Source organism: Somniosus microcephalus, chromosome 3 (genome assembly GCF_052327205.1).
Source record: "Somniosus microcephalus isolate GS21.2 chromosome 3, FLI_Smic_1.0, whole genome shotgun sequence".
Lineage (NCBI taxonomy): Eukaryota > Metazoa > Chordata > Chondrichthyes > Squaliformes > Somniosidae > Somniosus > Somniosus microcephalus.
This window is the reverse complement of record NC_140989.1, coordinates 283373982-283389212: the sequence shown is the minus strand read 5'-3', so window position 1 is coordinate 283389212 and position 15231 is coordinate 283373982. Positions and strand designations below refer to the sequence as shown.

General features: G+C 42.6%; 1 protein-coding gene across 12 annotated transcripts in view; it reads right to left on the bottom strand.

The window, feature by feature from the left end:
- pde4dip (phosphodiesterase 4D interacting protein) overlaps positions 1-15231 on the bottom strand; it is a 330703-nt gene that overhangs the window by 142360 nt on the left and 173112 nt on the right. For all 12 annotated transcript variants that reach the window (XM_085982652.1, XM_085982655.1, XM_085982653.1 and 9 more), the window contains 3 exons: positions 13641-13747; positions 11560-11792; positions 4633-5068 (listed from right to left, as the gene is read on the bottom strand). In XM_085982652.1, the coding sequence (XP_085838778.1) occupies positions 4633-5068; positions 11560-11792; positions 13641-13747 (776 nt within the window). The remainder of the gene's footprint in view (positions 1-4632; positions 5069-11559; positions 11793-13640; positions 13748-15231) is intronic.

The following is a 15231-nucleotide window of genomic DNA, read 5'->3' as shown; positions in this document are numbered from 1 at the left end:
GGAGGAACACAGTGTCACACTAGTATTTGTTAGAAATTATTTTATACTGTTCTCAGTAATCCCAAATGGTTGAGTAAGGGATCCCGAATAGCAGCTGAATATCTTCTACAGTTGGCAATAAAACTAGGGAATCCACCAGCTTTTTACTGGAGCCTTGTGACTATCAATGGCCATGAGACACTTGGAATGATCATAGAAAACCACTTCTGAATGCCTTTGTGCTGGATTTGGCTCAAGAGCAGGAGACCCACACATAAGCCAGCTTGTTATTGGGAAGTGTTGGCCTGAAAGCTAACTATTTCTGTATTACAGCACAATAACTTAGAAACTTCAGCATATGAAACAAGGAAATCATTCACATATGTAACCAAAGGGGCTAAACTTGGGTTTAGTGTCAAACTCATCCCTAGTATGGCACAAGGCAATAATTCACAAGCCTTGCATCACGTGTTGAATTCTTTGTGTTACATACTGCACAGACCTCTGTACAGGAAGAATTTTATTTCCACAAGAGATGGCAACGATACAAGTCATAAATGAGAATAAATATCACAACCCATTAACCTTCATCATGTATTCTGCTTTTTCTGTCTGTCTCCCCCTCCCCACCCACCTACCCTGCACAATTTTCTACCTGCCTCATTTGGTGCTGGACAGGATAGAGCTTTGCTATGATGCGCTCCCCCACTCCCATGGTTACATAGCCTGACATTCACTGTCTAGGCTCAAACATGAAGAAGAATGAGGTACCAAAGGGTGGCCTACACCCATGAAACTATAGAACGCATGCATTCCGTTATAGCCCTATCTACAACTTGTGCTGTCATTAGCAGGGCTCCACTTGGGGGTGGGAGGCAGTTTCACTGAATTTGCCTTTGTATGCCAATGAGTCAGCCCCTCAGGAAAGGAGTGGAAAAAGTGAAGGAAACTCAAGTGGGTAAAAAAAAATTTTTTTAAGTCTATGAGAGAAAATGGAAGGTTTGATAAGAGTGTGTACATCATATAAAATATGTTGTGTATACGGCTGTAGTCTAGTTGGATTAAACAATATTTAACTAAAATATGTGCCTATGTGGTTTTCACTGGATAAACTCCAGAATTAATCCTAGCCTTACTTTGGAGTTAGTAAACCATAGTTCTTGCCAATCTCCACCCAAGTGCTCTGAGCTTTTATAACGGAGGTGTATCTCTGCAGAATGGGAGGGTGCACTCTAGGTCAGGCATTCAAAAACACTATGGCCCGAATTTTGCAGTGGGTATGACGGCGTAGTCTCAGAGTACGCCATCATACTGCCTTTGAAATCCACCGCAAGTTCGGGATTTCCGCATGAGGCTAAATCCCGAACTTGTGGTCTGTCATTGCATGCGTTGACAGTTCATCCACTCCACCACCAAAAACCTAATTGCTGGCGCAGAGTAGGGCTAATTGCCCACCAATTACGTACGGAAGTTTTACGGCTGGTGAAAACAGGCGCAGGGCCCGGTTCCACAGCGTAAGGGGATACCCGAAATGAAAAAAATGCTTTTTTAAATGACATCCAGGAACATTAAAAGCTTTCATGAGAAGCAATCCTAGCGTATGTTAAAGCTGCAGGTTTTTTTTAAAATAACGTTTACATTTCATAACTTTCTGCACAGTATTTGTTTTGAAGTGGGAATTTTGAGTAATGAATTGGATTCCCATGATAAGAGCTAAATCTGTATGTATTTTAAAGGCTGTAGTAATGAAGTAATTTAAATGAATGAAAGAGAATCTGTTTCTTGATTGGAAGTACAGGCCCATGTGATCCCAGGTACGCTTCCGCACAGGCTGTATCACTGGGATCCGTGGGCCATTACGCTGCCCTCCTACTTGCTGCGTCAGAGTACAAGTTTACGAAGGAGGGCCGCCAGCAGGTAGGTGCGTATTCTTTTCGCAGGTCCGCGGCATAGCTTCGGACTACACCGCGGACCGCAATATTTGGGCCTATGTAGCTTAATTTGGATACATTTCAGTGTGGTGACTGGTTCCTGCACGTCAATCATGAAAAAATAAAATTTATACACAGAATTGGTGAAAATGTGTCCAAAAATACATGATTGATTACATAATGGAGCAACCATGAAGGTCAATGATCCCAACTGACTTGACTACTAGGACTTACCCTGTGTCTAACCAACCCCCAGAAACCTAGACCAAAAAAGCTACCTCAAGCATTTCACCCGCATTATTGTCATAAACATAAGAACATAAGACGTAGGAGCAGGAATAGGTCATTCGGCCCCTCGAACCTGCTCCGCCATTCAATAAGATCATGGCTGATCTGATCTTGGCCTCAACTCCACTTCCCTGCCTGCCCCCCATAACCCTTGATTCCCATATCTTTCAAAAATCTGTCTATCTCCACCTTAAATATATTCAGTGACCCAGCCTCCACAGCTCTCTGGGGAAGAGAATTCCAAAGATTCACGACCCTCTGAGAGAAGAAATTCCTCCTCATTTCCGATTTAAAAGGGTGCCCCCTTATTCTGAAATTATGCCCCCTAGTTCTAGATTCCCCCACGAGGGGAAACATCCTCTCTGCATCTACCCTGTCAAGCCCCTTCAGAATCTTACATGTTTCAATAAGATCCCCCCTCATTCTTCTAAACTCCAATGAGTATAGGCCCAACCTGCTCAACCTTTCATCATAAGACAACCCCTTTATCTCCGGAATCAACCTCGTGAACCTTCTCTGAACTGCCTCCAATACAAGTATATACTTCCTTAAATAAGGAGACCAAAACTGTACGCAGTACTCCAGGTGTGGTCTCACCAACGCCCTGTACAGTTGTAACAGGACTTCCCTATTTTTATACTCCATTCCCTTGGCAATAAAGGCCAACATTCCATTTGCCTTCCTAATTACTTGCTGTACCTGCATGCTAACTTTTTGTGATTCATGTACAAGGACCCCCAGATCCCTCTGTACCTCAGCATTTTGTAATCTCTCCCCATTTAAATAATAATTTGCTTTTTTATTTTTCCTACCAAAGTGGATAACCTCGCATTTTCCCACATTAAACTCCATCTGCCAAATTTTTGCCCACTCACTTAGCCTATCTATATTCCTTTGGAGATTCTTTGCGTCTGCCACACAATTTGCTTTCCCACCTATCTTTGTATCATCAGCAAATTTGGTTACATTACACTCGGTCCCTTCATCCAAGTCATTAATATAGATTGTAAATAGTTGAGGCCCCAGCACTGATCCCTGCGGCACCCCAGTAGTTACAGTTTGCCAACCTGATAATGACCCATTTATCCCGACTCTCTGTTCTCTGTTAGTTAGCCAATCCTCTATCCATGCTAATATATTACCCCCAACCCCATGAGCTCTTATCTTGTGTAGTAACCTTTTATGTGGCACCTTATCGAATGCATTCTGGAAATCCAAATACACATCTACTGGCTCCCCTTTATCCACGTTACATCCTCAAAGAATTCCAGCAAATTTTTGAAACATGATTTCCCTTTCATAAAACCATGCCGACTCTGCTTGACTATATTATGATTTTTCTAAATGTCCTGCTACCACTTCCTTAATGATGGACTCCAGCATTTTCCCAATGACAGATGTTAGGCTAACTGTCGATAGTTGTCTGCTTTCTGTCTCCCTCCTTTCTTAAATAGGGGCGTTACATTTGCGATTTTCCAGTCCGCTGAGACCTCTCCAAAATCCAGGGAATTTTGGTAGATTACAACCAATGCATCCACTATCTCTGCAGCCACCTCTTTTAAGACTCTAGGATGCAGGCCATCGAGTCCAGGGGACTTGTCCACCTTTAGTCCCATTAGTTTGCCTAGTACTTTCTCTCTGGTGATAGTGATTGTTTTAAGTTCCCCCCCACCCCAATAGCCCCTTGATTATCCATTATTGGGATGCTTTTAGTGTCATCAACCGTGAAGACCGATACAAAATATTTGTTCAAAATCTCTGCTATTTCCCTGTTTCCCATTATTCATTCCCCAGACTCATCCTCTAGGGGACCAATGTTTACTTTAGCTACTCTCTTCCTTATTAAATATCTGTAGAAGCTCTTACTGTCTGTTTTTATATTTCTTGCTAGCTTACTCTCATAAGCTATCTTCTCTCTCTATCATTTTTTTAGTTGTCCTTTGCTGGTTTTAAAAATTTCCCAATCCTCTGGCCTTTCACTATTCTTCGCAACATTGTATGCTTTTGTTTTCAATTTGATACCATCCTTTACTTCCTTAGTTAGCCACGGACAGTTCATCCTTCTCTTAAGAGTCTTTCTTTCTCACTGGAATATATCTTTGCTGAGAGTTATGAAATATCTCCTTAAATGTTTGCCACTGCTTTTCTACAGTCTTACCCTGTAATATATTTTTCCAGTCCACTTTAACCAAGTCTGCCTTCATACCTTTGTAATTACCTTTGTTTAAGTTCAGGTAAACATAGTCATGCCAAGACACTGGGGATATATTGATGCACTCCTCCTGCAAACACCATGCAATCAAAATGGACAATGGCTTCCTAAAATATATAGGTGAATATATAGTTTGGTGAATTATTTTTTTAAATTTGGAGGTGCGAATTATACTGTAGTTAGGTGATGTTCATGTTTTTGTGAAATTACAGTCACACTAACCTGCTGAACAGCATCTATCACACTTGGGGTCGCTTCATTGCACTGTGACAACAGAGTTCCAAGGTCCAGTGAATGGGGTCTGGCCCACTTAGCCCCTCTGTCCCGCAGGTGCACCTCTGTCCTTGAGTGTTGCGTCTGAGATAAGCTAAACTCTGACTTCAGTCGCTCAATTTCTTTGGCCATATTTACAATGAGCTCTGGATTAAAGTATCCTTCTCCAGTTTGGGAAGAATTGAGCTCCATTTGTTCTTTCAGAAGGCTGATGATGGTCTCTGAGCTTTGTAATTTCACTGTTAATTTTCTGATCTCCTCACTGAGGCCCCATACATCAAGGTTCTCCTGTTTTCCTTCTTTCCACCCCGCCCGCAGTGTCAGGTCCTCTCCCACACTGTCCTTCTGTTTGGCATTCTCTAAACTCAGATTAAGTAATGCACTTCTGTCAAAGAAAGAATACAAACTAAAATTAATGATATCATCAGTGTTTAACATAACTTACATTTGCAATCCTGTATACCTATGCACTATGTATAATCCAGACAGGTACACTGTAGGGCTATCATGGACATCAACACAACTCTAACCCTCCCTAGTCTTTCAGACAATCAACAGCCCCCACCTTCAAAAGTTTCCTTAAAATCTGCCAGTTTAACCATGCCTTCACCACATCAAACTGTTCTCCTACCTTCTGCTCAGTATCCATTTCTCCTTTTTGTGAAGCACTTTGGTATGTTTCTCTATGTTAAGTATAGTATAAAAGTGCAAATTGCTGTTGTTATCAGCTGGACCCTGTTATGGGCTAGCATTTGTCCAGTTTATTGAAATCAGATAATGGGTGATTGAGACACACAGCAACTCTCCGCCTCCAAACCTTATTATAGAAAGGTCATCGACCTGAAACGTTAACTCTGTTTCTCGCTTTACAAATACTGCATGACCTGTTGAGTGTTTACCCGCATTTTCTGTTTTTTATTATAGACTATTGTAGATCTAGTTTACTTTAATTTGATTAGCTGACCCATTGTCTATGGGAGAGGTACAAACCCCTCCCCCACATCTCCTTCTTATGGGCTGATACCAGTCCAGTTTATTTAAATGATTAACTGGTTGATCCATTAACATGGTCCCAGTTGGAAGTGAGAGGTATGGTTCAGTATGGAAACAGTAAACAAACAGGAATTAGTTTTGCATTCTAATAAGATTGCTATGTATTATATATAGTTCCCATTAGTTGCTCTATGAATACTGTGCTTCATTCTATACCTTTATGAAGATTAAATTAGGTTGGGAGACACTAAGAGGGGAATTTTAACTCCTGGATGGATATATGACCAAGTGAGTGGCTGGCCCTGACAATTTTAACATCCTGGTTTCATTAACATTACGCTGGCCAACTTCCCAGCTAAAATGGGCAGGAGGTGGGCGGGAAGCAGCTGCCCGGCCGTTAAAATTTGCTATCGGCTGGGCCCACAGTAAGTGTGGGGACAGGGGTTCTAGGGCAGTCAGCGTTATGGGGGAGGGGGCGGCAGGGAGTCTGGGGTAGGGGAGATCTACATTTCCCTTGTGGGGCCCAGAGGACCGCTCCTGCTCAGCCTGGCCCCACAAAGGTAAGAAATGAACTTACCTGGAGGGATCTCTTTTGCTGATCCTCCTCCCATTAGCTGCAACCTGTCAGGAGAGCCACAGCCACTTCCTGCTTAAGCCAATGTTAAAATGGCAGTCAGTTGCTGATAATATCATCGGGACCCGATCTGCATATTTAAGGAAGGACTCTGCCAGCTTCAGGCAGGAGTCCTTGGCACTGGCAATTTAAAATTGCAGTTGGTGGGATCGGGGCAGGAGGCCAAAGGTTAAGTGTCCAGCTCCATTTTAACTGCCCTCCTGTTCGGCTTCCTCCAAGCTATATAGGCTAGATTTGAAAATGTGTTTTATAAATTTCTCTGCTGCATAAACCACTCAGAGCCAACATTGTTTGACAAACTATAAAGCGCCTTGGTCGCACCCCATCTGGAGTATTACATTCAGTTTTGGGCTCCAAACCTCAGGAAATATATGTTGGCCTTGGAGGGTCTACAGTGCAGATTAACCAGGATGATACCAGGGCTTAAGGGGTTGAATTATGAGGACAGATTGCATAAACTGAATTTGTATTCCCTTGAGTTTAGAAGGTTAGGAGGTGATCTAATCGATGTGTTTAAAATGATAAAGAGATACGATAGGCTAGATACAGAGAAGCTATTTCCTCTAGTGGGGTAATCCAAAACAAGGGAGAATTAGAGATGGGCCATTTAGGAATGAAATCAGGAAGCACTTTTTCACACAGAGTAGTGGAAATCTGGAACTCACCCCTCCAAAAGGCTGTGGATGTTAACTGAAATTACGACTAAGATCAATAGATTTGTGTTAAGTATGGGTTTTAAGAGATATGGAGCAAAGGCGGGTAAATGGAGTTGAGGTACAGATCAGCCATGATCTAATTCAATGGCAAAGTAGGCTCGAGAGGCTGAATGTCCTACTCCTGTTCCTATGTTCCTGTCAGTGCAAACAGTTAATGGAAGACATTTTAGATTCAAGACCCAATCCAGAACTTGTGCACGTAATCCAGACTGATATTTCAGTGAGGTACTAAGGGAGTGCTGCATTATTTGGAGGTGCCGTCTTTCAGATGAGACATTAAACCGAGCTCCTGTCTGCCTGTTTCAAGAAGAGCAGGGAGTTCTCCTGGTGTTCTTGCCAACTCTCTTCCCTCAACTAATGCCACCAAAACAGGTTAGCTAACCATTCCTTCATTTACTGTGTGTGGCACTTTGATGTGCACAAATTGGCTGCCACGTTTCGCTACAAACCATTGTTTGCACTTCAAAAGTAATGAATTGGCTGTAAAACACCTTGGGAACTTCTGAGGACGTGAAAGGCGCTCTATACATGCAAGTTCTTAATGATTGCACAAAAGCTTTGCAACACATTATCTGGCATCAGTTATCTATATGCCACTGGCAACAAAAGCTCCAAGTTGACGTATTTGTAAGGGAAACTTTGGGAAATATCGTGTCGATGATTTTGAGCCTTTCTGAGCAGCAGTATTTAAGTTAATATTTGGCAATCACCTTATGTGACCTCCGTTGAGATTAAAATTTCTGTGTCATCATACTGGCTGCTGTTTTGGGTAAAAGTCTAGTGGGCAGCATTCTGGGGAATTCAGACTTTACATTCATATCCCTTGAAACCGGTGCATCAAAATAACCCTGGATATGCAAAGAGGTCTCAGGGAGAGCCTCTCTGATGGCTAGAAACTTCATTATTATATTTAACCCATGGCTGTCATATGCCCATTCTAACTGTACATAGAGGAGTTTTCAGCCATCAATCTCAATGGAATCAGATATCGTGAGGAGATTTAACCTTAAGACTGTCACGGAAATCAAAAGCAATAGATGAATGCATTTACTTATGGTTTCATTAAATTATTTAGTCACAAACTCTGTTCCCTAGGCACCAACTCCATTCCTCTCACTGGTCACTGTCTGGGGCTGAACCAGTCCGCTCGCAACCTTGGCATCCTATTTGACCCTGAGCTGAACTTCCGACCCCATATCCTCTCCATTACCAAGACTGCCTACTTCCACCTCTAACATTGCACGTCTCCATCCCGTCTCAGTTCATCTGCTGCTGAAACCCTCATCCATGCCTTTGTTACCTCTAGACTTGATTATTCCAATACTCTCTTAGACGGTTTCCCACCTTGCACCCTCCGTAAACTTGAGCTCATCCAAAACTCTGCTGCCCGTATCCTAACTCGCACCAAATCCTGTTCACCCATCATCCCTGTGCTCGCTGACCTACATTGGCTCCCGGTCCGGCAACGCCTCAATTTTAAAATTCCTATTCTTGTTTTCAAATCCCTCCATGACCTTGCTCCTCCCTATCTCTGTAACCTCCACCAGCCCTACAACCAGCCGAGATATCTGCGCTCCTCCAATTGTGGCCTCTTGCGCACCCAGATTTTAATCGCTCCACCATTGGCGGCTATGCCTTCAGCTGCCTAGGACCTATGCTCTGGAATTCCCTCTCTAAACCTCTCCGTCCCTCTATCTCTCTCTCCTTCTTTAAGATGCTCCTTAAAACCTACCTCTTTGACCAAGCTTTTGGTCATCTATCCTAATATCTCATGTGGCTCGGTGTCAGATTTTGTTTGATAACGCTCCTGTGAAATGCCTTGGGATGTTTTAATCCGTTAAAGGCGCTATATAAATGCAAGTTGTTGTTGTGATTCAAGAAATGGGAAACGACCTCTCTGAGGGTTTTAGGTAAATGTATCATGTGCAGTGAGACTGATCCATACAGAACAGGAAGGCTCTAAACTTGATTCCTAGGTTGTGCTGGGATTGCTGATAGCTAATCACAAGTGCCGTGGGACATTTCATTATGTTAAAGGCACTATGTAAGTGCAAGTTGTTGTTGTTGTTGATTACAGTGAAACACTGCAAATAGCATCAGCATTCCTGGGCTAAAAGAAGCAGAAAGCAGCCTGATTGCAGTCCAGGACATATGTGGATGTCTAATGGGCAAGAAGTGAATAAGCCAACAGCATCTACCACTGTGTGGCTTGACAGTAGCCCCAGGGGTAGGGGGAGAGGGCGGGGAGTGGGATGAGCTGAAGTGCTGTTGCAGAGAGCCGGCACGGGCTCAACGGGCCGACTGGCCTCCTTCTGTGCTGTAATCATTCTATAATTCTATGAGCCAGTAGTTTTGTCTCTCGTTTCCAGTATCTTTAATTTTTCGGTAGAAAAGCCTGGGCTCATTGGCTTTCTTTCCCTGAATTTGAGCATTTTAAATGCAAGTTTAATAAAGACAAAAAGGTTGCAATAAACATCTCACTCCAGATCTTCCAATAGTGTCAGCTGTGGCTCAGTGGGTAGCACTCTCACCTCTGAGTCAGAAGTTTGTGGGTTCAAGTCCTGTTCCAGAGACTTGAGCACAAAAATGTAGGCTGACACTCCAGTGCAGTACTGAGGGAGCATTACATCGTCGGAGGTGCCATCTTTCGGATCAGATGTTAAGCTGAGGCCCCTTCTGCTTGCTCAGGTGGACATAAAAGATCCCATGGCATATTTCGAAGAAGAGCAGGGGAGTTATTTCCAGTGTCCTGGCCAATATTTATCTTTCAATTAACATTACTAAAACAGATCTCGTCTCGTTTTGAATACCTCTTAATGTCTATTCACTTCTTTTGTTCCCTCCCCAGCCTGCCTTTCGATCTATTTCATTTCCTTTCCAGTTTTGAAAACGGGTTAGACCCGAAACGTCGACTCTAATTTCTATCCACGGATGTTGCCTGGCCTGCTGAGTTTTTCCAGCATTTTCTGTTGTTATTTCGGATTTCCAGCATCTGCAGTATTTTGCTATCTTACTAAAACAGATTATCTAGTCATTATCACGTTGTTGTTTGTGGGAGCTTGCTTTGCGCAAATTGGCTGCCGCGTTTCCTACAAAAGTGACTACGCTTCAAAAAGTACTCCACTGGCTGTAAAGTGCTCCAGTGGTCGTGAAAGGCGCTATATAAATCCAAGTCTTTCTTTCTTCCAATTTGTTCTATTATTGTTTGGCTCTTTAAATTATCAGCAAGTGTTTAACCCATTTGTTATCTTCTTCTCAAAATACAAACTGCCAAAACTCACACCTCATCATGTGACAAGGTCTGCTATTGCTGGCGAGTCAATTTATTGTTTTCACACTTAACTTGCAATTTGACTGTGCTAAAAACAATGAGGATTCATTTGCAGTAACTAAACTTCTCAGCACAGTTCTTTGATGCAGCTGATGGATCAATTACAATCAGAATGGTTCATTCCCAAAGTCAGATTGTAGGCAAAGTGTTAAAACAATAAAAGGTTTAAGATTTTTCAGAATGCTAATCTTTGAAATTGCTCAGTGATTGCATTTTGCTGGGAACAATTTAAGGTGCTTTTATATGAAAGGGTGCAGCAAACACATGGATCCTCTTCTGTTGGCCGCACTCCTTACAAATGAGCTGTCCGTCTGGATGTGGTTCCACAGATCTGCTCTTGGGTTAAAGGCATCTGTACCAGGAAAGTAAATGTGGGAACTGGCCCCGTGCATTCCAAACTGCAGATTTCTTTGCTAATGAAAAGAGAAAAGCTGCAAATGCTCACAATCTGAAGTAAAAACAAAAAATACACAACAGGTCTGTCAGCATCTGTAAAGAGAAAAGTCAGGTTAAAGCTCGGGGTGAACCCCTTCTGTTGGGACTGGAAACTAACTGAACCAAACTGATTTGTTTGGACTAGTCGAGCCTCGGGTGACAAAAGCATGGAGGACAGTTTCAGTAGCAGATTGGCCAAGGTGGGGGCCAAGGTGGTGGAAGAGGTGGGAGTAGGCAGTCTTTATGATGGTGAGGATATGGGGTTGGAAACTGCGAGCAGTCTATTTCAGCCCGAGACAGTGGTCAGGGAGGGGGGAAGCTATTGTGGTAAGGGTACAGAGTTTGTGGTTGGGGTCGTGGTTGGGGGCGCTGAAGATGATGGTTTTGGTCTTCCCAATGTTTAACTGGAGGAATTTTCAGCTCATCCAAGACTGGATGTCGGACACGCAGTCTGACAACACAGAGACAGTGGAGGGATAGAGAGCAGTGGTGAAGTGGTAGTGCTGGGTGTCGTCAGCATACATGTGGAAGCTGTTCCCAAGTACCTGTATAGGAATAATGTTGCCATGGGGCAGCATGCAAATGAAGAAGAGGAGGGGCAAAGAATAGATCCTGTACAACAGCATCAGTTTAGCTTGCAATCAGTTTAGCCTGTGCAAACCAAGCACAACTTTCTCCAAACCATATAAATGTTAACCAGCACCAGGTTTGAGTGTAAAACTAGGGCCCCTAAATTCAATAAATAAAACACGCAGCATGTCCATTACCTCATCTGAGGCACTGAGGCGTATGCAGATGCCTCAATTTGTGCCTTCAGCTCCATCAGTTCTTCTTCGACCAGTTTCTTCTGCTTCATCAATTCCTGCATTTCAAGTTTCATCTTCTGGAGCTCGTCTAGGGTACCTGCACTCTTGGCCAATGTATAATGAGACAGGGTGCTATTCTCAGTTTCCCCAACCCGGCTTTGAAGTCCAGAATCAGTTGAGGCTTTCTGTAAAGACTGAAAGATTGATTTGTAATTTGAGAAATTGTTAGTCACAAATAAAAAGAAAATAATTGGATCACAAAAGGTAACTCGGGTAATAACCTTTAAGTGCAATCGCTGGTCCCAACATTGATGTCCCTTGGTGCTGAGTTAGCTGATCTCAGTATGAGCAGTGAGGATGCTACATCTCCCCTTGGCTATGGAAGGGAAAACTGGCTAAGATTTGTGCTCCTGATCACTGTTCAGCAACCCCTGCTGGAACTACACATTTGTGAACATTGTGTGGTAACAGCAGCAGGTTCAGCTGTGATCCCCGCATGATCAAGTAGCCTGCCAACACTCACTGGTGAGGCCCACACACGAAGAATGGGCATGTTGGTGAGATACCAGAAGGCAACAGGGGAAATGTGCACCAGTGGGGAGTCAACGCTCTTCAGGAAAGGAGGTGGGAAGGGAAACAAAGGAGAAAAGAGGAGAAAATATATATTTTTTAAAAACAGGTGCCGTTGGCAAAATTACTGTATCACTGAGTTAACCACTGTACAAAATTAATATAAAGAAAATACCTTTCAAAATGCATTGTTCTTAAATGCTTAAATATAAAAGAAACATCAGTAAATTTGAACAATGTAAAACATAAAATAACATTTATTTGAACGCAGTAAAGTCCTGAATAAGATGTGGATTACGATTCATTATCCTTCAGTTCAGCCTCCTTCATGTAATCACTGACCTTGCCATACACAGTGTCACCCTGTGGTGATGTCTTCCTCCCTGAACAATTTAACTTTCTACCAGAAACCATTCAATGCTGGCGCAAAATCTTGCAACTAAAATATATTTTATTCTTATACTTTTTAAGCCCATGTTTCTTTGTGGCTCACTCACACAACATGCTATCCTTTATGATAAGCATGAACACAAACAACACCACCCCAAAATTCCACGGGGTTCTACTTGACTCCTGCCATAACTTCGGCCCCCAAAGAAACAGGGGAGACCAGGCTATAGCAGGTCGCTGCCGTTTCTAGGCATTTCTTGGTTGCCCATTAACTCCCTCTGTAGATTGGTGTATCTGTTAATTTTCTCCCTCTCCCCTTTTCCTCTCTATTCTTCCAACTTTACTAACATGCAGTGTTCAGTTCTGAAGGGCACACATCTGAAATATCAACCATTGCTTTCTCTTTGCAGGTGATGACTGTCTAGAATTTTCTATTTTTTAATCTCAGATCTCCAGCATTTGCAGTGTTTCCTCCCTATTGTATAATCTGTGCACCTCTGAACCTGCTTCTCCTGAGCTACAAATACTCTCTCTTACAGGCTCTTCCTCCTTGCCGTGTTGAAATCAAAAGATCACACTGTCTCAGACTCTTGACTCATTCTTTTCTAAGATCTCAAAACAGTGGAACTTCATACCTCCCTCAGTCTTCCCTGGAATGTGCAGGCATTTAAAACCCAAGATTGGTTTCACCGAACCACTATTTCTTAATTCAGCCCTTCTCTCCTCTTCATGGTGTCCTTCACTATAAACCTCGATCTTCTGTTCCTCAATAAAACCCAAACTGTGCTCTTGTCAATGAATGTGATGAATGACACAAGTACAGATCATGTGACTTAAATGTATTCATGCCGTTGAGAAAGCGTGTTGGATAACAACAGCTTTCCTGTAACAATTACTGTGACTGACAGAAGCATCAGATTTGTATCCACAGTAACAAATACACATTAAAAGGGCCGTGTACATGAAAGGTAAGTATCTTATATTCCTTCGTGGAGCCGGCGAGGGAGGAGATGGTGGGGGAGCTCTTTTTATGCTCAGAACAAGTTTGTTAAAACAGATTCAGCTGCAGCCTCTGCTGTTACCTGGTGGTTCTGCTCCACAAGTGTTAGATGCTCATTCAACACATCATGATGGGCACTGTCTGCACATTGAGTGCTCTCATCATCCTCAGCATTCTCCATGTGGTGCTCTAAAGGAGAGTTCAAGACAGATGGATGTCATGAATATATAAAAGGATGACAATGTCAAATGGTTAACCCTCATTTAGAATATTTAAGGAACAGTACAAATTAATACCAAATGAATAAATAATAAAAACAATTCTTTCTTTTAAGGAGTCTGGATTAACCACCACCAGCTTGAGAACATACAAAATAGTCCTTGCAAAGTGTTCTGAAATGGTAACTCTCACCTTCTTTGGAAATTTAAATATTAAAAGGTTTTCTTCATGTTCCCTGTTTCATGCTGTTGATTAAAAACAGTCAACCCCAGATTCATGAATAACAAAGCGTTTCTTGCTACTGTGTTCTCTGGTGGGTGGAAGGTCAGCTGGAGTAAGATGTTATAACCCATCTTCTTTACGTTAAAAAGCTAAAGTTGCTGCACTTGCATTCCTGGAATTTCTAATTGGGCTGCACTGAAAGTAGATGCTCTGAGCAAGTGAATCAGACCAAACCACATCAGTGGTAGACCACCCTCAATTTAACTGGTTCCTCCTGCTGTTCCCTCAACTGCTCATCAAACAGCAAATGAAAGCAATTTAAATGGCGCTGAGAGTGCAAGAAGTTATTTAAAAGGAGGCATCCCCTAAGTGAAAGCCACGTAGCTGTGCTCAAATAGAGGAGTGCACCGCAGCAAAATGGATGATGTTGCAGCTTGATGTTCAGAGGTTTTTTCATTTAGTTTGATGAAAAACAATAAATATCTGAGCTGCTGGATCACAAGAGTTTAGGTCGCAGCAAATATTAGTATCTATCAAGCTGCAAAAGTTTGCCCAGCAGTCAGTGGGTGGCACTTAAGGTGGGGTTTCAGATCAAGGCACTCCAGCAAACTACATAAATCTGACAGTTCTGCAATGTGGGCGATGCTATCCTTTTAATAGATAGCCCGGCAAGAAAGTATTCTGCAAATCAGAGGCAGAAGTGTACATCTTTGGAGCGTATCAGGACAAGCAGGACTCCACTGTTCAATATTAATAGTTCTACTGGCAATGATACGGGTTTCACAATTGTGACATCTCCAGCGTCATCACAGCAATGCTAAATACATATACAAAGGGTTTGCAATATAAGTGAGTATACTTGAGATGTGTAATGTAAATGTGTACACCAGCGATTTGCAATATACGTGTGTATACCAGGTTTGCAATGCAAATGAATATATCAGGGGGGTTCCATTGTAAGTAGGTGTATCAGGGTTTCCAATGTAAATGGGTATATTAGGGATCTGTAATGTAAATGACCATTGCCTTCGGCCCCTCACCACCGAGCCCATCCTCCTCCCCGGCCACTGTCACAGGCTGAAACAGACTATTCATAAATTCCATTCAATTCCGAGCTCAGCGTCTGACCTCATATACTCTCCATCACAAAGACCGCTTACTTCCATCTCCGTAACGCCACTCTCCCATCTCAGTCCCTCTGCTGCTGAAACCTTCATCCATACCGTTGTCAA